General features: G+C 42.4%; 1 protein-coding gene across 7 annotated transcripts; it reads left to right on the top strand.

Annotated features, from left to right (window-relative positions):
• The first annotated feature begins 281 nt into the window (after positions 1 to 281).
• On the top strand, positions 282 to 24,001 carry esr1 (estrogen receptor 1). Of its 7 annotated transcripts, XM_061929716.2 has the most exons (10): positions 291 to 351; positions 883 to 1,290; positions 1,769 to 2,025; positions 3,690 to 3,806; positions 4,140 to 4,312; positions 4,388 to 4,541; positions 6,153 to 6,291; positions 19,190 to 19,323; positions 20,865 to 21,048; positions 22,485 to 24,001. In XM_061929716.2, exons 2-10 carry the CDS (start codon positions 1,001 to 1,003, stop codon positions 22,732 to 22,734), a joined length of 1,698 nt encoding a protein of 565 aa, XP_061785700.1. In that variant the 5' UTR covers positions 291 to 351; positions 883 to 1,000; the 3' UTR covers positions 22,735 to 24,001. The 7 variants fall into 7 exon arrangements, with proteins under 7 accessions (XP_061785702.1, XP_061785700.1, XP_061785697.1 ...); XM_061929718.2 differs by having other exon boundaries at positions 282 to 351; positions 1,772 to 1,995; positions 4,140 to 4,541; XM_061929713.2 differs by lacking the exon at positions 291 to 351 and having other exon boundaries at positions 872 to 1,290.
• Positions 24,002 to 24,482: the final 481 nt, after the last annotated feature.

Genomic DNA, 24,482 nt, shown 5'->3' on the forward strand with positions numbered 1-24,482 from the left:
TTTCTTCAGTTATTACTATGACTTGAATAACAATATTAGCTGATGAATACAAATATTCAGTATCCCTTTCAAAGAAGCATCTATTCCGTCATTCAGAGTGGATTGTGTAATTACTGGCTGTTGAAATGAGATTTGACCTCCTGCGTTGTTTGCTGTGTTATGGTGACCTGGCGCTCAAACGCACCGCCTACATCGATTTGACTGCATCTTTTAATTTGTTTATCTCTTTTGCTATCTTTTTTTTTTTTCCAACTCTCCCCTGATTCCACTATGCCCAGTGAGTCCAGCTGGATGTGCGAGGGATAAACGAGGCAAGCACAGCGGCACAGAGGATGACTCCTGTTTGACGAGGTGAGCGGCGGCAAGTCGCCTTTTAGGCCGTTTTGTTTTAAAGCTGCGATTTGCACTGTGATCTGATTTCGACTCAACTCAGGTGTGTTTTATAATGCGGGGGCCCGTACGTCATGTCAGCTAAATGCAGCATGAATATTCCGGGCGCAGACTGTCCGTGCAAAACGAAGGTGGAGGAAGAGGAGGACACGATATGGTGGCGTGGGACAGGGCAGTGAAGTTGTACGGGAAGCACCATTTCCATTTTGTCTCGCTTTGTTTTTGTCTTCCTTGTGAGCCTTCTCTGCCTCCTACACGTAAGAGGAAAGGAGGGTGGGTGTTCCATTTAGAGTTGGGGGGTCTGCATGAGAGAAGGCTCAAGGCAGACCCAGCAAAAAGACGGGTAGAGTAGCACATCCGCACGAGACAGTTTGAGGATCCAGCTGAACAGGAGAGAGAGCGCCACTCATCCCCACTCCCCCTCCCCGCCAAGGGGAGAGCAAGTCTAAATCATGTTGCTTATCAGTGCTGTTGTGCTGTGATGTTGCTCAGGCACAGCCCGGCGAAGAGCAGGAAGCCTTGTGGACCTCCGCCGAGACCCGGGATCCGCCCAGCCGCCCCAGAGCTGGAGAGCCTGACCCCGCCGCGCCTGTCGCCCCCACTTCGCGGCATGTTCCCCGAAGAGAGCCGGGGGTCCGGAGGGGTCGCAACAGTGGACTTCCTGGAGGGGACGTATGACTATGCCACCCCGACCCCTACCCCGCTCTACAGCCACCCCACTCCGGGCTACTACTCGGCGCCCATGGACACCCAAGGACCTCCATCGGACGTCAGCCTTCAGTCGCTGGGCAGCGGGCCCACCAGTCCTCTCGTCTTTGTGCCCACCAGCCCCAGGCTCAGTCCCTTCATGCACCCCCCCAGCCATCACTACCTGGAAGCCACTTCAACTCCTGTCTACAGGTCAGTTTTATTATTTCTTTGTCGCCTTCTAATGTTGTTTTGATGGAAAGAAGGTCAACCCCCCCCATTGGTCAGTTTTGTTTGCTGATTACGCAACTTGATAGTCCATCGAAAACAACTAATAGTTTCCTTCTGTCATCTTGTTAAAATAATATAGCGAGAGCCTTGCAGTGACACGTGCATCCTAATTATGTAATGATATGTTTATCTTCTAAAACATGCTCATTGTCACTGTAGGTTGGTTTAAGCTTACTCGGCTGTCTAATTCCGCAGATTAAGCAGGAACCTTGAGCTAGGAACAAAATGTAAAAGCAACACAGCCATGTTTCCGTGTGTGCGCAATTACAATGTGGAATTAAAGTGCAGTTTATCAGCTTTTACGCTACAAATGCAGATAAAATGCGCACGCCCTTTGACTTAATGAGTCCAAGTGGTACAGAGCAAACGAGTAAATCAGGAAGTCTCTCACCTGTCCCAGCAGGTCCAGCGAACCGGCCGGCCAGCAGCAGGCCACCAGTGATGAGCAGTGCGGCACCAGCACGGAGCCTTACGTTGTGGGGGGGTCGGAGGCCGCCGCCGCTGGAGTGTTTGAAATGGCCAAAGAGACGCGCTTCTGTGCCGTGTGCAGCGACTACGCCTCTGGCTACCACTATGGGGTGTGGTCCTGTGAGGGATGCAAGGCCTTCTTTAAGAGGAGCATCCAAGGTAGCAACACTTTCAACAAAATGAATATTCGTAAGTCCAACTCACAGTAAAAAGAATATAGTGGAAATAATGTACAGACATTGAGCACGTTTACGACTTAACCGGATTATAGAGAGCCTTGGAGTCGGTTTTGAGACTGACCTTTAACGCATCACACTGCTACACAAAACGATTATCTTCTGTAGTTTTGTTGCGAGCCTTCATTTATCCATTTAATTTGTCATTCCCTAAAAACCATCACATGCTTTTGGAGTCACGCAAATTCAACCAAAAGTTTGTGGTCACAGGACATCCCTTGGCGTGTAGGTTCCGAGAGCCAACACAAGTCTTGGGGGAAAAAGCTTTCAGATTTGCTGCTCCAGGTCCTGGAATGAATTATTACAAAATAATCTGAGGCTACCTGAACTGATCACTTTGGGGGAATTTCAGGCCATTTTAAAGGATTGAGAAACTGGTTCTATAGAGCAGTGGTCCCCAACCACCGGGTCGCGGCCCGGTACCGGTCCGTTGATCGATTGGTACCGGGCCGCACAAGAAATTAAAAAAAAAAATTAAACATTTTATTTTTATTTTTTATTTTTTTTATTAAATCAACATAAAAAACACAAGACACACTTACAATTAGTGCACCAACCCAAAAAACCTCCCTCCCCCATTTACACTCATTCACACACATTTACACAAAAGGGTTGTTTCTTTCTGTTATTAATATTCTGGTTCCTACATTATATATCAATATAGATCAATACTGTCTGCAGGGATACAGTCCGTAAGCACACGATTGTATTTTTTATGACCCCCCCCCCCCCCCGTATGTTGACCAGTCCGCAGTTACAAAAAGGTTGGGGACCACTGCTATAGGGCACTGTACATGTTTTATTGAAACATTTTATTTTTACCTATTGCATGTTTTTATGCTAATGTTGTAAGTAATTTGTACGTTTTATAACCGTGTGTGACTGCTTCTTGTTGAAGTTATATGTATTTATGAACCCTTATTTTGCTGCCCTCTTGACCAGGTCACTCTTGCAAAAGAGATTTTAACCTCGAAAGAGTTTTTTTACCAGGTTAAATAAAGGAAAATGAAAATAGAAAAAACATTTTGGGCAGATTGGACAATTTGGTTGTGCTCGACATCACGCTGGAATCAAAAATGAGGATGTATGAGTCACTTCTGTCATATAAAACACCTTTGTCAATAACAAACTAACTATTAATAGTGGTTTACATATTGAAAGCACTTGGCTCTAGGATGGCCCAGTAATGAATTAATTGGATTAAAATGATTCATTTTCCAATAGAGAAAGTGTAAAATTAGTTGATGGTGATTCCTTGACTCCAAGCAGAGACACCAACAAACAGCTGCCACGCCAATGCAAAACAAAAAAAAAGCAAAAACTAGCAACAGTTGGTGTAACATTTTTGTGTGTGCCTCGCTCAGTGCAGACCACAAAGCCCCATCTCCTCTGTGAGGCTTAGTCATGTTTGTGACGCCATGCCTCGCCATATTGATGCAGCGAAACCAGTAGTCTCCATGGCGATGGCAAGCCAAAGACGCTACCTTTTAATTCCCTCCATCGCAAGTCCATTTAAAATGGGAATGGAGTGTTCCTGGACACTAAATAACCTAAATCTGAACTGAACATCAGAGCCTCATAGTAATAGATTTTTTTCCCTCCCCTCCCCATTTTTAGGCCACAATGACTACGTGTGCCCTGCAACCAATCAGTGCACTATTGACAGGAATCGAAGGAAGAGCTGCCAAGCGTGCCGACTAAGGAAGTGTTACGAAGTGGGCATGATGAAAGGAGGTGGGCTGAAGCACCAGGAAACTAAATGCCTGACTTTGACATATTATGTCCACTCAAGAGGGGCTCTTACAGTGAAAGTCACAAATATGTGTCTAACTTTAATGCAACCTTGAAATGATTTCCTCTTAAGGAGTACAAGCGCTGATTAGCACGCACACACATTTTTGTTTTCATACTTCTGGAACACAGAGCATCCTTAAACTATTTGCTGTGTGATTCTATGTCAAGACCATGTCAAGAAGTGTGCATGCGCCTTGAGAATGTGCATTCTCATATATGAGACACAGCCTGATGTATCTTCTATAGTATTGCATTTGTACTGTCTTCTACAAGGTGTACGCAAGGACCGCGGCCGTGTTTTACGCCGGGACAAGCGGCGCACCGGCACAGCTGAGAAGACCGCCAAAGAGGGGGAGCATAGAAAAGTGTCCCCCCAGGACGGGAGAAAACTGGGTAGCAGTGCTGGTGGGGGAAGATCATCAGTGACAGACATCCCTTCTGACCAGGTTCATTTCAAACACATGAACGGATTTATTGTTTACAATCGTTGCAAATATGCTAATTATGTTCTGCGTCATCAGGTGCTACTCCTGTTGCAGGGGGCCGAACCGCCGATATTGTGTTGCCGGCAGAAGCTGAGCCGACCTTACACGGAGGTCACCATGATGACCCTGCTCACCAGCATGGCTGACAAGGAGCTGGTCCACATGATCGCTTGGGCCAAGAAGCTTCCTGGTAAGGCCAATTAATAATCAGTCAAAACTATCAGGCTGATTACCAACAAGACACAATAATCAATAAAAGATACTGTTGATGTTTTTGAGTTCTTCTACTTGAAAACTATTTGGAAAGAATGTCGTATGCATTGCTTGTGCATTAAAGTGCTAACTTTATTCCTACAAAAACAAAGTAAAAGCTCAGTAGTGACAGCACATGAGACCTCAGCGTACCTCACAACAGCTCAGTTCTGCAGAGTACTTTGTTTTTGCAACGCTTAGTTTCTTTTTACACTTTAGAAATGGTGACATGTATCATTAAAGTTCTTATCTCAACTTACTTTTGCATTGGTGTGACAAAAACAGTTTGACCCTGCAGCTGATCATTTCTATTTCCATTATGTCTTGCGGCAGTGGTGTCCAAAGTGCGGCCAGAAGCTCTTTGTTTGTGTCTTGCAAATACAAGAGACAAGTGGGAGGAAAATGTTGCGGGAAAATGAGGAAGGAGTTGAAATGTTGATACTAATAATAATAATAATAATGATGATAATACTCCTTGGGCCCGATTTACTATAGGTTTGCATGTACTAAAACATGTGCAAACATGATAGCACACACAAAGCTGATCTACTAAACGTGTGCAAAGTGGATTGTGTCTGTTAAGTGAGAAGAAAAAGGCGTGCAATCCATTTTGCATCGCTGTCTTCATTGATATGCAAAATATATGCTGATCATCAAAACGGCCACAATATTGAGAGGAGAACATGTAAATACAATTATACTACTGTTTTTACGTGGTATATGGATCTTAGTAAATCAGGCCCTTTGTCACCTACATAACATATGGCTGAAATGCAAGCTGTCTTTTTCTAAATCTATAAATTAGGGTTGGTTTTAGCCGGTTTACAAACAAACACATATCAAAATGGCCCCTGCAGCCTCCACTGTAAAGAGTTTACAGACCCCTGTCCTATGGGAAATTAGAAGGAACCTGGAATGATGTCTGATTTCAGAGGTTCTAATCTGGATTCTGATTTGGTACGCAAAGGAAATTCAACGCTCAATTGTTAGCATTGAATCAAAAATATTTGCATAAGAGGTGTAAACAGAGATGTAAATAAACAAGCGTTATGTAAGGTTTGAATGCAATTAAAAATCAATGTCACTGCAACGCACACAGAGAAAAGCAGAGCTATCAGAGTGCCGGTAATTGCAGTCATCACCTTTGACAGGATTGTTGGGCCATTAGGGAGGCCCCCCCACAGAGCTTACATGCACATCATCTTTTTACATGCACTCTCTCTGAGTAAATCCCAATTTGAGACTTAGCAGCTAACAAGGAAGGACAGGTGAGGGCTAGTGATAAGGCTTCTACATTGCACATGATGTTGTTGAGGCAGAAAGCAACAAGTGCATGCATATTCTGTGTTCAGTGAGTAGGCAGACGCTGGTAATGTGGTTGATATGCTGCATCACGCCTGCACCCTTCATTAATCAGCACTATTTGTGTTTGGTCTGCATGCTAAGTAACTGTTGTTGTGAGTCATCCGCATACAATGCGTCAAGTATGTGCATGCATGTGTGTGTGTGTCACCTGGAGGTGTGCTCAAAATGCTGACTTTGTGCTCAGGTTTCCTGCAGCTGTCTCTGCACGACCAGGTTCAGCTGCTGGAGAGCTCCTGGTTGGAGGTGCTGATGATCGGCCTCATCTGGAGGTCCATCCACTGTCCCGGCAAGCTCATCTTCGCTCAGGACCTCATTTTGGACAGGTAAGAGAGGGACAGTGGCCTACTTCTCTCTCTCAGCCTCTTTATCTTCCTCTTACTCGCTCACACACACCTCAAGAGTGACACATCAGCATTGTAGATTTTTCCATTTCGCACCTTGGCGGCCATTGTGCCATCCCAACACGTCTTGTTATACAGTGAAAGACTAATTACGCGTACCCCACAGCGAAGAGAGGACCCCTACCTCGCCGTCATTACCGAGCCTCGCTGGCAAGCGAGACAGATGTAATCAAAGCCTCAATGCACAGAATGATAGAAGATGAATAACGATGGAGGCTAAGAGTTAAGAGGACAAGGAAATCGAGATGGAGGGAGGGATGGCTATTTCCTTCCATGCAGCCTCTCCTGTGCTCTGAGTAAACATCCTCATTTTTACCAGGAAAAAATAAGACGGGATGACGGCTGAGCGCGAGGCAGACAGACAATGCTTTTAGCCTGCAATGTGCCTGATGGTCCCATTTGATCGCAAACGTGTATTATCGCATTATCTCAAAAACCTGGCCGCGCTGTAAGTGTCCTCCCAGATTGGACGTGATGACTAAAACGCAGCAGGTCACGGTCGATGAATTTCCTCAGCTTCAGCTCCACGGCCATTGTGATACCGTCTGCCCTTCCCTCACTTGACTACCCCGCAGGAAACTGGGCCGCGCAGAGCTTCAACCTGGACATTTGTGGCTTATGATTGGCATATAACTTGCCTTAGGTTGTTTACAAATATATATATATATATATATATATATATATATATATATATATATATATATATATATATATGTATATACAGGTAAAAGCCAGTAAATTAGAATATTTTGAAAAACTTGATTTATTTCAGTAATTGCATTCAAAAGGTGTAACTTGTACATTATATTTATTCATTGCACACAGACTGATGCATTCAAATGTTTATTTCATTTAATTTTGATGATTTGAAGTGGCAACAAATGAAAATCCAAAATTCCGTGTGTCACAAAATTAGAATATTACTTAAGGCTAATACAAAAAAGGGATTTTTAGAAATGTTGGCCAACTGAAAAGTATGAAAATGAAAAATATGAGCATGTACAATACTCAATACTTGGTTGGAGCTCCTTTTGCCTCAATTACTGCGTTAATGCGGCGTGGCATGGAGTCGATGAGTTTCTGGCACTGCTCAGGTGTTATGAGAGTCCAGGTTGCTCTGATAGTGGCCTTCAACTCTTCTGCGTTTTTGGGTCTGGCATTCTGCATCTTCCTTTTCACAATACCCCACAGATTTTCTATGGGGCTAAGGTCAGGGGAGTTGGCGGGCCAATTTAGAACAGAAATACCATGGTCCGTAAACCAGGCACGGGTAGATTTTGCGCTGTGTGCAGGCGCCAAGTCCTGTTGGAACTTGAAATCTCCATCTCCATAGAGCAGGTCAGCAGCAGGAAGCATGAAGTGCTCTAAAACTTGCTGGTAGACGGCTGCGTTGACCCTGGATCTCAGGAAACAGAGTGGACCGACACCAGCAGATGACATGGCACCCCAAACCATCACCCAACCATGCAAATTTTGCATTTCCTTTGGAAATCGAGGTCCCAGAGTCTGGAGGAAGACAGGAGAGGCACAGGATCCACGTTGCCTGAAGTCTAGTGTAAAGTTTCCACCATCAGTGATGGTGGAAACACACGCTGTAAAGACTTACAGCGTGTGGAGCAGAAGACGGCGTCCACAAAGTACATCCGTACATGACATGACAATCAACAACAAAATAGGAGCGCAAGACAAGAACTAAAACACTACACAGAGAAACACCAAAAAACTCCAAATAAGTCACGGCGTGATGTGACAGTACTTTGAGACAAGAGCTATAGTGATGCATGCTTGGTTATGGTTTGAATTCATATCAAACAATTGCGAGAACAACTTTTTATTGTCAGTATCGGCTGCTGAGTTTAATTTTTTAATGTTTTCTGCTGGTGGTGTGCCTCGAGATTTTTTCAATGAAAAAAATGTGCCTTGCCTCAGAAAACGTTGAAAAACACTGATTTACAATCCTTATGAAAGACAAGCGCACAAATGTTTTTCTTTTTTATGCATTCTAACTAGTCAGTGAATGCAATCAAAAGTGGGGGTGGAACCAAGCGTTTTTTCGTGTCGTGTTCGCCATTACCGGGTCTAAATTGGCTGTCAAAGTAGGGCGGCATGGCGTGGTGGGTAGAACAGCCGTGCCAGAAACTTGAGGGTTGCAGGTTCACTCCCCGCCTCTTGCCATCCAAATCACTGCTGTTGTGTCCTTGGGCAGGACACTTCACCCTTGCCCCCAGTGCCACTCACACTGATGAATTAATTTTTGGTGGTGGTCGGAGGGGCCGTAGGCGCAAACTGGTAGCCACGCTTCCGTCAGTTTATCCCAGGGCAGCTCTGGCTACAAATGTAGCTTACCACCACCGAGTGTGAATGTGCAGTGAATGAATGATGGTTTTCTCAGTTCTCTGTGCAGTGTCTAGAGAAGCACTATATACTGTAAATATAATCCATTATTATTATTATTAAATGAATGCAATCAAAAGTGGGGGTGGAACCAAGCGTTTTTTCGTGTCGTTTTTGCCAATACCGGGTCTAAATTGGCTGTCAAAGTGTACCAACTTTTCAGTTTGTGTCCACATCATTTTACTATCAAGTTGAGAGACATGATTTATAATCTAGAATTAACTTTCACAGGCACAAAAGCTAGAAAGCAGCTCACCAGCTGATGACATCAATATAGCAGTATAGGGAAGTTGCCTCTCTCTGATTAATGTGTCGCTAAAGTTTGGTCCGTAACATTAGCGCTTATACTAAAAATATCCCTGATACTTGGTTAATATTCAGGTCACAAAATGTAAATAGACTATTTGGATGGTTATTGTGTGTTATGGTCGGAATAGACACAATGACATCAAGGTTACCATTGACGCCATTGTAAGCAGACTTTTATTTAGTTAGAATGCATTAAAAAAACAGATTGTGAATTATATGCGAGATTACTTTTATTGGAATTTTGCTTATCATTCACAATCATTATGAAAGACATGACAATTTATGTATTTAAAAAAAAAAGCATTCTAAATCATAAATAAATGTAAAAGGGAACGGGACAGTGTGGCTGGGTTGGGGGAGCGGGCGTGCAAGACACTTCACCCATGCTCCTGATGGGTCGTGGTTAGGGCCTTGCATCAGTGTGTGAATGGGTGAATGTGGAAATAGTGTCAAAGTGCTTTGAGTACCTTGAAGGTAGAAAAGCGTTATCCAAGTATAACCTATTTACCATTTAAAATAAAAGTCTGCTTACAGCGGAGCCAATAGGAGGTCCTCTATTCCGCCCATAAATCCCAATAAATAACCATCCAAAAAGCGCCAACAATACTCCACTTACATTTTGCGACTTGAATATTAACCAAGTGTTAGTGATATTGTTATTATAAGTGCTAACGCAGGCAAACTATTTATAGCGGCGCTGTGATCACAAGCTTGGGTGCCTATGTTTACATCAAGTGGTCAGCTGTTTCTTCGCTTCCTTGCTTGTGGAAGTATATTGTAGATCATAAATGATGTCGCTCTCCTGGATAGTAGAAGGATGAAGACATACCCCGACAAGTTGGTACACTTTGACAGCCAATTTAGACCTGGGAATGGTGAGAACGACACGAAAAGATGCTTGGTTACACCACCCGATTCTTCCTGAGGATTTTGTCATTCTTGATCTAAGTGGGAATATAACAAGATTCTGTCAGTCAGCATCGTAATGACAGCAGACATTGTACATTAAGTGATGTTTTATTATGTTTGTTGGCTCTCATCAAGTTTACAGTCAGTAATAATCAGTGATGTTGTTAAAAAAACAGAACTGTGTGATGGGTTTTATAAATTAATGCACCGAGAATGCTTAAAATTAGCAAAATACGTAAATATTCAATGTAACTATAGATGTGCCCTTTACTACATTACATACATACTTACATCATGTATATAAAACCTTAATGGAGGTGTTTGGATGTTTTTTAAGAGCTTTATTGGCAGAATAGAGCGACTACCATAGGCTCCATTATAGGCGGACTTTTGATTGCATTTATTTAATATTTAGAATGCAATAAAAAAACAAAAAACATCTGTCTTCATGTCTTTCATAATGATTGTGAATGATAAGAAAAATTCCCCCAAAAAGTGAATTTCCCCTTTAACAATCTATTGATCATGTTTTCTGAGACAGGCTCCAGCACCCCCGCGACCCCGAACGGGACAAGCGGTAGAAAATGGATGGATGGATGATATTGTTTTGTGAAGTGTGGCTCTTTCAGTGTAAGTTTGTATGACAAAACATTATTACTCTAAATGCTCCAACTAACTATTTAATTTCCCACACAGCCAATTATGGTCACCGGGTGTTTTGTCTGCAAAAGCACATAACTGTTAAGTCTGTAATTACCATCCAAAACATTCACAGCTGTAGCTCCATTTACATTTTGTGATTGTAGTATAGTTGGCAGTAGTAGTACTGGCCACTTGATGACACCATGACACCATGGCTGGATAGTACAGTATGGACCTGATCTACTAAGGCACAGGTGTCAAACTCAAGGCCCAGGGGCCACATCTGGCCCGCAAGATACTGGAAATAATAAAAGACTTCATCTTTTTAAATGTATTTCAATTTTGACAGAGCAAATTTTACTGTATGTAGCTGCAGTTCTCCTTAACTGAATAATATTTAAGTATTTGATGCAGCAAGCCGTTACTTTTTTTGTGGTCATTGTAACCCTTGTTGAAATCAACTCTACAGTAGGTGAACTTTAATATCAGCTTGTCACCAAAGCAAGTTTTCCATCAGTTTGTTGGTAAACAATAATAATGAAGTGAAGGGATGATTGTACAAACCCTGTTTCAATATGAGTTGGGAAATTGTGTTAGATGTAAATATAAACAGAATACAATGATTTGCAAATCATTTTCAACCCATATTCAGTTGAATATGCTACAAAGACAACATATTTGATGTTCAAACTGATAAACATTTTTTTTTTTTCAAATAATCATTAACTTTAGAATTTGATGCCAGCAAAACGTGATAAAGAAGTTGGGAAATGTGGCAATAAATACTGATAAAGTTGAGGAATGCTCATCAAACACTTATTTGGAACATCCCACAGGTGAACAGGCAAATTGGGAACAGGTGGGTGCCATGATTGGGTATAAAAGTAGATTCTATGAAATGCTCAGTCATTCACAAACAAGGATGGGGCGAGGGTCACCACTTTGTCAACAAATGCGTGAGCAAATTGTTGAACAGTTTAAGAAAAACCTTTCTCAACCAGCTATTGCAAGGAATTTAGGGATTTTGCATCTACGGTCCGTAATATCATCAAAGGGTTCAGAAAATCTGGAGAAATCACTGCACGTAAGCAGCTAAGCCCGTGACCTTCGATCCCTCAGGCTGTACTGCATCAACAAGCAACATCAGTATGTAAAGGATATCACCACATGGGCTCAGGAACACTTCAGAAACCCACAGTCAGTAACTACAGTTGGTCGCTACATCTGTAAGTGCAAGTTGAAACTCTCCTATGCAAGGCGAAAACCGTTTATCAACAACACCCAGAAACGCCGTCGGCTTTGCTGGGCCTGAGCTCATCTAAGATGGACTGATACAAAGTGGAAAAGTGTTCTGTGGTCTGACGAGTCCACATTTCAAATTGTTCATGGAAACTGTGGACGTTGACCAAAGAGGAAAATAACCATCCGGATTGTTATAGGCACAAAGTTGAAAAGCCAGCATCTGTGATGGTATGGGGGTGTATTAGTGCCCAAGACATGGGTAACTTACACATCTGTGAAGGCGCCATTAAGGCTGAAAGGTACATACAGGTTTTGGAGCAACATATGTTGCCATCCAAGCAACGTTACCATGGACGCCCCTGCTTATTTCAGCAAGACAATGCCAAGCCCCGTGGCTTCATAGTAAAAGAGTGCCGGGACTAGACTGGCCTGCCTGTAGTCCAGACCTGTCTCCCATTGAAAATGTGTGGCGCATTATGAAGCCTAAAATACCACAACGGAGACCCTCGGACTGTAGAACAACTTAAGTTGAATATCAAGCAAGAATGGGAAAGAATTCCACCTAAGAAGCTTAAAAAATGTGTTCAGTTCCCAAACGTTTACTGAGTGTTGTTAAAAGAAAAGGTGATGTAACACAGTGGTGAACATGCCCTTTCCCAACTACTTTGGCATGTGTTGCAGCCATGAAATTCTAAGTTAATTATTATTTGCAAAAAAAAGTTTATGAGTTTGAACATCAAATATCTTGTCTTTGTAGTGCATTCAATTGAATATGGGTTGAAAATGATTTGCAAATCATTGTATTCCGTTTATATTTACATCTAACACAATTTCCCAACTCATATGGAAACGGGGTTTGTATAATACAAAGAGGCAATACTCTTGCCTATCCCAGCAGCACTTGGGCGGAAGGCACCCAGGACAAGTCTCCACCGCATCGCACGGCCAAAACGGATAGACAGACAACATTCACACTCACAGTCACACACTAGGGCCAATTTAGTGTGTCCATCAACCTATCCCCTCCCGGAGCGCTAAAAATAGACGGTGTTGTGCAGATCGCACTTTTGTATCACCCAAAAAAGGTGTTTTACATTATAATAAAACATAACGAAACAGCACAAGTTGGACCGGTGACCGGTTTCTTCATGGGCACAGTTGGTATAGCCCACGCAACAATTTTATTTAAATAGGGCGGTATGCATCACTTTTGCACTTATCAATTGTACATGCAGTCTTAGTGGATCACACACAACATGGCCACTAATAGTACACACAATTTTATAGTTTGCACTTGCTATTTAGCACTTGTTATTTGGATCTTACGAGACCTAAAGTATATGGCTTATTTTCTATTACGTCTACTTCTTCTGCCCTCACTGTGCGTTCATATACACAGCGATGCAGCGAGCAAACAAACCACCATAGACAAGAGTTGGCTTTAGGCACTTTAGTAGAAGCCGTGTAAAACTATAAAGCAATACATACTCTTTGTTACATGTTTACAAACAAAGAAAAGCTCCATTGACATTAGACATGAGTTTCACAAACAGGTACAAAACTAAACATTCCCTAGTCAAATACCGTAGTTTTCAGACCATAGGGCACATTGCCAATTCACGGGTCTGTTCATGTCTATTATCATACAAAAGGCGCACTGGATTATAAGGCGCATTAAAGGGGTCATATTATGACTTTGTCCTACATTTAAAACACTTCCGTTGGTCTACATAACATGTAATGGTGTTTCTCTGGTCAAAATGTTGCATTGATTATGTTTTACAGACCATCTTCATGCTGCTTTTTGACCGACTCTTAAGGATGCAGCGTTATTATTGCGGTCTTATTTACGTGGCTCCACTTTGACAGCGTCTTCTCCCCATCGTATTTGTTGTATCGGTGTAGCGTGCAAGGACGGGAGTCGAAAGAGGAGTGTCAAACGAATGAGCTAATTGTTTTAATGACAATCAAACTTTGATTAAACTAACAACGGAGCAGTATCTCATCATCCGTGGATCACTAGTGCAACAACAACACCGGAAATGTGTCCCGTGAAAAACCATCCGACCGCAATTCTCTAAAAATAACTAAAGTTCCGTAGGTGAATGATGTAAACGCACTATACCAGTAGTTTTTAGTGCTTCCATATCAAACTACTGACGGATGTAAGTGAAAACTGTATGCTACTTTATATTAGAAATGGCAGCAGCAAAGGATATATGCCCCACAACAAGAGGATAGAGAAAAAGGAGCTTATTGACTACGGCATCAGCGCGAACCTGCAGTCCCTAATTTTCGGGACTGCAGGTCCCAAATACACTTCAGCGGGAACCAATAGGTAAGAAAAGTTGGTTTTGCATAATATTGCGAAACAAAACACCAGTTGATGTCTCCTAATTGGTGTAATTTTGGGGTCTTTATAAAGTTTTGGGCTTGCTTGCTAACGTCATCTTGCAGTGCACACGTATCTCTTATGTGTAACTGCCATCTACTGGTCACACTTATCATTACACCATGTAGCAAGGTCAATAAGCACAACCTGAATTAATCCGTACATTACGCGCTAGAGATGCGCGGATAGGCAATTATTTCATCCGCAACCGCGTCAGAAAGTCGTCAACCATCCGCCATCCACCCGATGTAACGTTTGATCAGAACTGCATCCGCCCACCATCCGCCCGTTGTTATATATCTAATATTAATAAAAAAATTTAAAAAAAGGGTGAAAACTACGCGAATTGCACCTTGTGCAGACAAGATTTTTCGATCGGACACGGAGGAATTAGCGATGTAAAAGACCACGTTGGGACAAAAAAACACAAGTCTAATGCCTTTGCTAGCGATACAAGTGGAAAACTTTCAACGTTTTTCGTCGCCCAAACAGATTCTTTGGATGTGATAAATGCCGAAGTTTTATTTACGGAGGCAATAATTGAGCATGGACTTCCAATCGCACTGGCTGATCACATGGGACAGTTAATAATGTAATGCAACCTTTAAAAATCATTACGCGGTGATCGCGATCCCAAAAATAAACTTTTCTTGCATGATAATGTCCAGAAAAATTCGCTTTATATTACTACAGAGTCCTTTTAACGAATGAGTTTGATGGTTTATCACAAACCTTAAATGAAAGAAGTCCTTTGTTCTCCTACACCATGCATGCGCAATCCTGTCGGCTGTATTTCACAGCACGACATACTGTAAAAAGTGTTTATACTATTTATACTTTCAATTAACAAATTGAAGTCTTGTGAAAGGTTGACAGGATAACTGGCATTAACTGTCAAAATAATTTCAAACTATTGAAGTTAGCTTACAGAATAAACATGTCAATCAACCCATATGATTTTTGCTGTAATATTTTTGTTTTGAAAAGTCACTGTGACTGATAGAAAAGTGATGGTTTTAGCAACATTTTAACCTGTCTGAATGCTAATAGTCATTTTGCGTCGGGGGGCGAAGCCCTGAACCCTCCACCAGGACTTTGTCCTGGACCTACCGGGGCCTGCGGCCCTTGGACCCTGGCTACTAGGTTTTTCTGATTTAAAAGTTGGCAGGTATGGTGAGGTTATAAAGCTTTTGCCTGTTAAAGAAAGGAGACTGATCCAATGCACAGACATTCGTGTGCCACGCTGTCACGACCCAGACGCACACCAGTGCGCAATCATATGGGAGCCGCGCTGAGCGCACCTCCAAGCGCGTCTCGCTGCCGGCGACGGCCAGGTATATGGGCCCACGCTCCAGCGCCATCCATTTTCAGGGCTAGTTGATTCGGCAGGTGGGTTGTTACACACTCCTTAGCGGGTTCCAACTTCCATGGCCACCGTCCTGCTCTCTATATCAACCAGGGTGAGCCCCACCCCTTTCATGAGCGCACTACGCGCGGAGTGACCCCTGTTACGCGCCCCCGGCAACAGGGGTGGCAAGCAGGTAAGCTGCGCGGGCGGAGCGCGCGGAGTGACCCATGTTACGAGCCCCCGGCCACGGGGGTGGCGGGCAGGTAAGCTGCTTACCTGCTGCGCGTGACGCCGGCCGCGGCGAAAGCGGACGAGGCGGGGTGTCGGTGCGGTGGGCGCGGTAGTGACCCTGGACGTGCGTCGGGCCCTTCTCGCGGATCGCCTCAGCTACGGCTCCCGGTGGGGCCCTCTCGGGGGAAGGGGCCTCGGGTCCCGGACCCCGGCGAGGCGTCCCTTCTCCGCTCCGTAAAAGTGTCCATCTCTTCTTTTTTCTTCTTCTGTTGTGGCATATGCAGCAGGTGCCTGCTCGTTTTTCGTATGTGGGTAACAACATTTAACTATGTATATATATTTCCGAATTGGTTTAACTGCCACCCGCAAAAAAAAAAAAAAAAAAAAAAAATTGATCCGCCCGACCCGACCCGCGAGCGGATAAAATCTTAGTTTTTTTAATTTCATCCGCCCGATCCGCGGATAATCCGCGGACTCCGCGGTTGTGTCCGCAAACCGCGCATCTCTATTACGCGCACCAGGTTATAAGGTACAGTCGATTTTTTTTAGAAAATTAAAGGATTTTTAGTGCGCCTTATAGTCCGAAAAATATAGTAGGCTTAAGAACACTAAAATGTTTTACATACCTAATATATACACAAATAAACTTACAGATTGTGCTTCTTGATGAGCAAACCAAAAAGGATGGAGGAAGATTGAATTTAGCAGCCTTCACCATCAGTCATCAAAATGGATGCTTGAATGTTTACAACTGTATTTGTCAACTAGGGACAATTAACATGACCACTAAAGGGTGCTAATAACGACAAATTACAAACCACACTGTCAGTCTGGGTGAGTTGACACAAGTAGGAGAGGCAGAATACTCCTATATTGGATTAAACAAGTGTAAAAGATTGTGTGGTGTTATTTGTGCAGAGGGATATTAAAACTGTATTTAGGACGTAAACAGTTTATGAAAATATATTTATAATTAAATACATTTACCACAGTCAGGCCCAGAAGCAACTTACCATAATAAACAAGCCATTACTGTAGCTGCATTTGAAGTAGGATTGGAGCCTTTTCTAGCTCTGTATGCGCTTGAAAACGTTGCTAAACGTGTGAAAGTCATGCGTGTTACAGTTGCAGTACTGTTGTTTACAATTAAGGAACTCATCAGCTATATTAATGCTGACTGAGCAATTTGCACCTTACTTCTTTTCCAACATTTCTTCTGCTGCTGTGCTGTGGAATATACTTTTTAGTAAGTAAATAAATTGTATTTATAAAGCGCTTTTCACAGATAAAATCACAAAGCGCTGTACAAAATATAGGTGAAGTAAAACAACAGGGGCAACATCATATAAAGGATAAAAAGTGGATTAAAATTGATAGTTAAAAGGTGCATTAACTAAAAGCTTTACTAAAAAGAGAAGTTTTCAAATGTTTCTTAAAAGTGTCAACGGAGGGACTGGTGCAAATTGTTCCAGAGTCTGGTATATAGCCTGGAATGCCAGGTCTCCCTGGGTTTTAAAATGATTTTTTGGAATCTATAGAAGACTCTAGCCTGAAGACCCTGAAGGGTAGGGGAATAACAAGTCAGTGATGTACTGAGAGGCCCCACCATGCAACGCAAGGAAAGTCCGGACTAAAATCTTGAACTCAATTGCGGAATTTGACTGGAAGCCAATGAAGGCTGGATAAAATGGGGGTGATATGGGCTGTTCTGGGTGCACCGGTCAAAAGTCTGGCAGCTACATTTTGTACCGTCTGAAGTCTCTTTAGCGTTGACTTGTTAAAACGAGTGAAGAACGAATTGCAATAGTCAATACCAGATAAAATGAACACTTTTGACAGCAAATTTCTCACTTTAGACATAATTCTGAGGTGATAAAAACACCTTTTGGTCAGTTGACGGCAGTGACCCTCCAAAGACATGGACTGGTCAAACACAACCCCAAGGTTTCTGAGGCTGCTTTTAACAGATGCACCCAGAGCACCAAGGGAGTTCTTGATCAGGGGGATCTTTTTATCGGGAGCAATTATAAGAGTTTCCGTTTTGTTAGAATTTATCTGGAGGAAATTTGAGGACAACCAGTTTTTTTTTACAGAATACACATTCCAAGAACTCAGATAAAAAGTGAAACTCTGAATCATTGAAGGGGCATAACAGTTCAATATCATCTGCATAGAAATGATAAGAAACATTTGACACTACTGATCAACCTCCCAAGCGCCATCATTGTGGGGGACGGCGTGGCGAAGTTGAGAGAGTTACTGAAGGTTACTGGTTCAATCCCCACCTTCCTAGTCACGTCCGTTGTGTCCTTGAGCAAGACACTTCACCCTTGCTCCTGATGGGCCTGGTTAGCGCCGTGCATGGCAGCTTCCGCCATCAGTGTGTGAATGTGTGTGTGTGAATGGATGAATGTGGAAAATAGTGTCAAAGCGCTTTGAGTTCCTTAAAAAAGGTAGAAAAGCGCTATACAAGTACGACCCATTTACCATTTACCATCAGATACAACAAAAATAAAACAGGCCCCAGAACAGAACCCTGGGCCCCACCACATGACAGGTTGGACACAATGGATATTACATTATTACAAGCAAAATTAAAAGTTATTCCATTTATATAAGTAAACCACTGGAGAACAGCACCAGAAAACCCCATCTCAGATTTGAGGCAATCTATCAGTATATTGTGATCCACAGTATCAAAGGCAATGTCAAATCCATCCATCCATTTTCTACCGCTTATTCCCTTTGGGGTCGCTGGAGCCTATCTCAGCTACAATTGGGCGGAAGGCGGGGTACACCCCTGGACAAGTCGCCACCTCATCGAGTAAAACCAAAACTGTGTAGCGATCAGAGTCAGCGGCTATCATCACGTCACTGGAAACATTTAAAAGAGCAGTTTCGGTGGAGTGAAATAACCTAAAGTGAGATTGGTATTTATCATAAAAATCATGCTGTTCCAAAAATGAGGTTAGCTGCTCAGCTACTACCAGTAATTTATAGGCTCCACCAGATCAAGATGAGGTTTTTTAAGAATGGGATTCACCACAGCATGTTTAAAAAAAGCTGGGGATCGTGCCAGACTGAAGTGAAAGGTTTATCAATTTTACCACCCAAGGACCAACATCAAAAACATTTAAGAACAGTGGAGTAGGAACAATGTCTACAGGGCTCGATGTGCGTTTCATCTTGGCACTAAAACCTGAACATCCTGTAGGCTGACAGGAGTAAAGGAAGACCATGATGAGCACACAGGGGCTGGTGTCGTGCACAAAATATCCAAGGGAGGACTAGTAAATGACAGTTGACAAAATAGTGCAAACGGCTTGTTACTCCTATGTTTGTGTGATGTGCAGGGCTGAAGGAGATTGTGTTGAAGGCATGGCTGAGATCTTTGACATGCTGCTGGCCACTGCCTCGCGTTTCCGCATGCTCAGACTCAAGCCTGAGGAGTTTGTCTGCCTCAAAGCAATCGTCTTGCTCAACTCTGGTAAGGTGACATTTTATTTGTTTATTTTTATGGTTGTTGCCCAAAGGTGCCGAGTGGTACGTCTTGCCTGTCTTGAGGATATCAAGGCCTGGATGGCCCTAAACTTCTTAAATTTTAATGAAAAGAAGACAGAAGTAATAGTGTTTGGACCTAGTGGTACCTGTGAGCTCCCCCCTGTTGACTTTGGCCCTTTGGCTTTGCACGTTAAGCCCATGGTCACCAACCTGGGCTTTCGTATTGACTGTGATTTTAAATTGGACCGTCAGATTGGCACAGTGGTGAAAGCCAGCTTTTTTTATTTACGTCAGCTGGCCAAGGTTAAAAACCTTCTTTCTAGGCAACAGTTAGAGACAGTAATCCATGCCTTTACTACATCTCGGCTGGATTACTGTAACTCTTTATATTTTGGAATTAGTCAGTCCTCCCTCTCACGTCTGCAGCTGGTCCAAAATGCAGCTGCCCGACTTTTAACTAACACAAGAAAAAGAGAGCACATTACTCCTGTTTTAGCCTCCCTCCACTGGCTGCCTGTGTCTTTTAGAGTCCATTTTAAGATTATCTTACTCGTTTTTAAATCCTTACGTGGTCTTGCCCCACCTTACCTCTCTGAGCTGCTCCATCTTTATGCCCCCACCCGGTCCCTCAGGTCAGCTGATCAGCTGATCCTGGAGGTACCCAAAACAAAGCGCAAGCTCAGAGGGGACAGAGCTTTCTCTGTTGCGGGTCCCAAACTCTGGAACGATCTCCCTCTCCATATGAGACAGGCCCCTTCTTTGGCTATTTTCAAGACCCTTCTTAAAACCCATTTTTATTCACTGGCTTTTAACCCAGCATGAGACTTTGAACTGTTTTTAGCTTTTAACTTTTTGAACTGTCTTTAACTTTTAAACTGTTTTTATCTAACAAACTGTTCTTAGGGTAATTTATATTTGCTTTTTAATTGTGTATTTTTATTTCTGTTTTAAATGTTATTTTTTAGTCTGTCCTTTGCCTCTATTTCTTTGTGGTGTACAGCCCTTTGTTTTTCAACTGTGCTTGTTTTTAAAGGGCTTTATAAATAAAGTTGGTATGGTATGGTATGGTCTCTCAATACATTAGAATATCTTACAAAGTTAATTAATTTTAAAAGTTTGATAAGAAAACTATTGAAAGTCCTTCATTCTGTAGGGTCATGTATTTATTTTGCATGGCGGTCTTTACTTATTGAGATGCACCTGCACGCGTCTCTACCGAGACGTTGCGCTGAACATGATGTCCTGGCAAGGTACGTACCACTGACGAGGCCAATAAGCACTGCCATGGCAACGAGACGGCACACGCAGGGCCGAGCAGGTCCCACAGATGAAGCTATTCCACGGAGCGGCAAAGTGAAAATACCAGAATGATGACTGCGACGACTCAGCTGCTGTGCCCCGATGAACGCAGTGATTGCTGCGTGGGCACTCGCCATTCAACCTCCGCCCCAAAACTTTTATTCATGTTTGTCTTTCAATCGAGCTCTTACGTGCTGCTTCCAAAAAGGTCTCTCTCTCTCTATATAGGCGCGTTTGCGTTCTGCACGGGTACGATGGAGCCGCTCCACGACAGTGTGGCTGTGCAAGGCATGCTGGACACCATCACCGACGCCCTCATACATCACATCAGCCAATCAGGGTGCTCCGTGCAGCAGAAGGCCAGGCGCCAGGCCCAGCTGCTCCTCTTACTGTCTCACATCAGGCACATGAGGTGAAACCCTACACGGAGAAAACATTATACCGCATTGGCCCTAGAGCAGGGGTGTCAAACTCCTTTTAGATCGGGGGCGCACATGGAGAAAAATCTACTCCCAAGTGGGCCGGACTGGTAAAATCACGGCACGATAACTTCAAAAATAAAGACAACGTCAGATTGTTTTCTTTGTTTAAAAATAGAACACGCACATTCTGAAATTGTACAAATCAGGGGTGTCAAACGTACGGCCCGAGGGCCGGATCAGGCCTGCGAACAGGTTTTATCCGGCCCGCTGGATGAGTTTGCTAAGTATAAAAATTTACCTGAAATTTTTTAATGTAAGAAACAGCTGTTCTAAATGTGTCCACTGGATTTCGCAATCAGTCGAGGAAAATGATCAAACTACATAAATAACATAATGTAATTTGATTTTGATATAATTTTTTTTATCTTGATAGTTTGAAAATTAACACATAATTTTTTCAGAAAATATAAATAACGACAAATAAAGTATATATATACTATTAACCACAACAAGTAATTGTAAAACAACCCCAACAACATTATGATTTGTACAGTTTAACAATGTGCGTGTTCTATTTTTTTAAACAAAGAACACAATCTGAAGTTGTCTTTATTTTTAAGTTATCGTGCCGTCATTTTACCTGTCCGGCCCACTTGCTAGTACATTTTTCTCCATGTGGCCCCCAATCTAAAATGACTGACACCCCTGGTACAAATCATAATGTTGTTGTTGTTTTTTTACAATTACCTGTAGCGGTTAATAGTAAATATACTTTATTTGTCCTTATTTATATTTTCTGGACAAATTATGTGATAATGTTCATCAGTCAACTCCATCCATCCATCCATTTTCTACCGCTTGTCCCGTTCGGGGTCGCGGAGGGTGCTGGAGCCTATTTCAGCTGCATTTGGGCGGAAGGTGGGGTGTACCCTGGACAAGTCGCCACCTCATCGCAGGGCCAACACAGATAGACAGACAACATTCACACTCACATTCACACACTAGGGCCAATTTAGTGTTGCCAATCAACCTGGGGATCAGTCAACTCATTGGTGTTAATTTTCAATCTATCAAGATAAAAAAATTAGATCACAATCAAATTACAGGTTGTTATTTATGTAGTTTGATGATTTTCCTCGACTGATGTACTAACATCATGTGGTTTAATGTGTACATATGTAGCATCATCTACAAAGATACAAATAATTGCTATTGCGACATCTAGTGGATACATTTAGGACAGCAGTTTTTCATTCAAAAATTTCAGGTTAATTTTTATACTTAGCAAACTCATCCCGTGGGCCGGATAAAACCTGTTTGCGGGTCTGATCCGGCCCTCGGGCCGTACGTTTGACACCCCTGCCCTAGAGGAACAGTGTGGTGCTACGAGCGAGGTACTGACCTTAACCTTACCTGTGCATTGCAGTAACAAAGGCATGGAGCACCTGTACAGCATGAAATGTAAGAACAAAGTGCCACTTTACGACTTGCTGCTGGAGATGCTGGACGCTCACCGCCTGCACCGTCCGGTCCAAGTGCCTCCCGGTGGAAGCGGTAGCGATGGCCCCTCTTTCAGTTCTGGAGGCAGCAGCCAAGAAAGCCTCAGCAGAGCCCCTCCATGTCCAGGCGTCCTGCAATTCGGAGGGTCCCGCTCCGACTGCGCTGACATCTTATGAGATGGAGCTTAAACGGAACAAAATATCAGCGTAGTAGTGGAGGTGATTTCATGATTGAGATGATTTATCCATTTCTGTGGTTTGTTCAGGCACAAATCATCACTTTTGACATCGCAAGTGCCAGCTTACATCACATTGTAGCCAACTGTGAGCTACTCTCATTCCAATTAATGAGCAGCTATTCTTCATTTTCCCATTCAACCAAAGTGCACTTCCTCTTTAAGGGGCTATTGGGCATTACTTTCATCTTTTTTGCAAAATGTGATTCAAAGTGTAATTTATTTTGGATTTCAACTGCCAGCTGAGATCAACATGTCTGATGTTGTGCTTTCGTCATGTTTGGAAACAATATGAACTGATAAGTCAAATGTTTGTCTTTCTGTCTGCTGTGTTGGTGATGAATTAAAAAAAAGTACAGCGTCTAATCCATTGGTTCTTAACCTTGTTGGAGGTACCGAACCCCACCAGTTTCAAATGCGCATTCACCGAACCCTTCTTTAGTGAAAAATAAAACAATTTTTTTTTCAAATTCAAGACAAAGTTATATGTTTTTGGTAACACTTTGGTATGGGGAACATATTCTAAGTAACAAAGACTTAATTTAGAGTTATTTGGACACTAGGGGAACATATTCTAAGTAATAAAGACTTAATTTAGAGTTATTTGGTTAGGGTTAGAAGGTTAGGGTTATAAAAAGGCCATGCCGAATAAGGCATTAATAAGTACTTAATAATGACTAGTTAAGAGTCAATATGTTACTAATTTGCATGTTAATATCAACTAATTAATGGTGAATATGTTCCCCATACTAAAGTGTTACCATGTCTTTTTACTGGTGCATAAAATGAACCGTTCATGAACATCACCTTGTTCAAACAACAAAACTAACACAGTGCATAAACTCACAACAAATTACACACATGCAAATCAGTCAACTGTTGATGTATCCGTAATACGCCAATAGGGAGAAGTTTGTATTTACACGATGAGTCGGGTGTGTTTTGACCTCCGCCGAACCCCTAGGGTTCGATCGAACCCAGGTTAAGAACCACTGGTCTAATCCGAGTCAAATTGTATCATCTGTTAACTTTGAACATTTGCTTTCCAAAGTAAACTTGTTTTGTATTAAATGTACACAGCTCGAAAGACATGAAGGGAACACTTCGCTCTTAATGAATTAAATATTCCAATTGAAATCTGTTTCTTTCTTGGTGGAACAAAATAGGAATGATCAATGGAAAAAAGTAACTCATGGTGGTCTGGAGTCAGTACATAGACACATGGAGGCCACACATAACTGAGCCCCACTTTATAAAATGGATCAGCATATGATCGTATTTTTTCACTTTTGAGTAGGATTCAGTCCACACCTCATGGTTTTGATTTTCATTATCATTCTTGTTTTGTTCTCAACACATCAAGATTTTAACACTTAGTGTGTGAAGTGATTTTTGTCCTTTTAAAAAAAAAGATGAATTATTGTCAAAATGTTTCACCACAACTAAGTGCTAAAAAACAATCTTTGGAATTAAGTGTGATATACATTTAACTGAAGAAAAATAAAAGTAATAATTTAGGGACTCTGTGCGTATGCTTTAAAAATGTACACATATAATGAAACCTCCACTTGGCAGAGTTAATGTACACATTCATTCACTTTCTTTACTGGGTAAGCTGGAGCCTGTCCCAGTACTTTGGAGCACAACAATGTATAGTCCCCAATTTTAAACTTTTGGGATGTGGGTAAT

This window comes from Nerophis lumbriciformis, linkage group LG34 (assembly GCF_033978685.3).
Source record: "Nerophis lumbriciformis linkage group LG34, RoL_Nlum_v2.1, whole genome shotgun sequence".
NCBI classification, from domain to species: Eukaryota; Metazoa; Chordata; class Actinopteri; order Syngnathiformes; family Syngnathidae; genus Nerophis; species Nerophis lumbriciformis.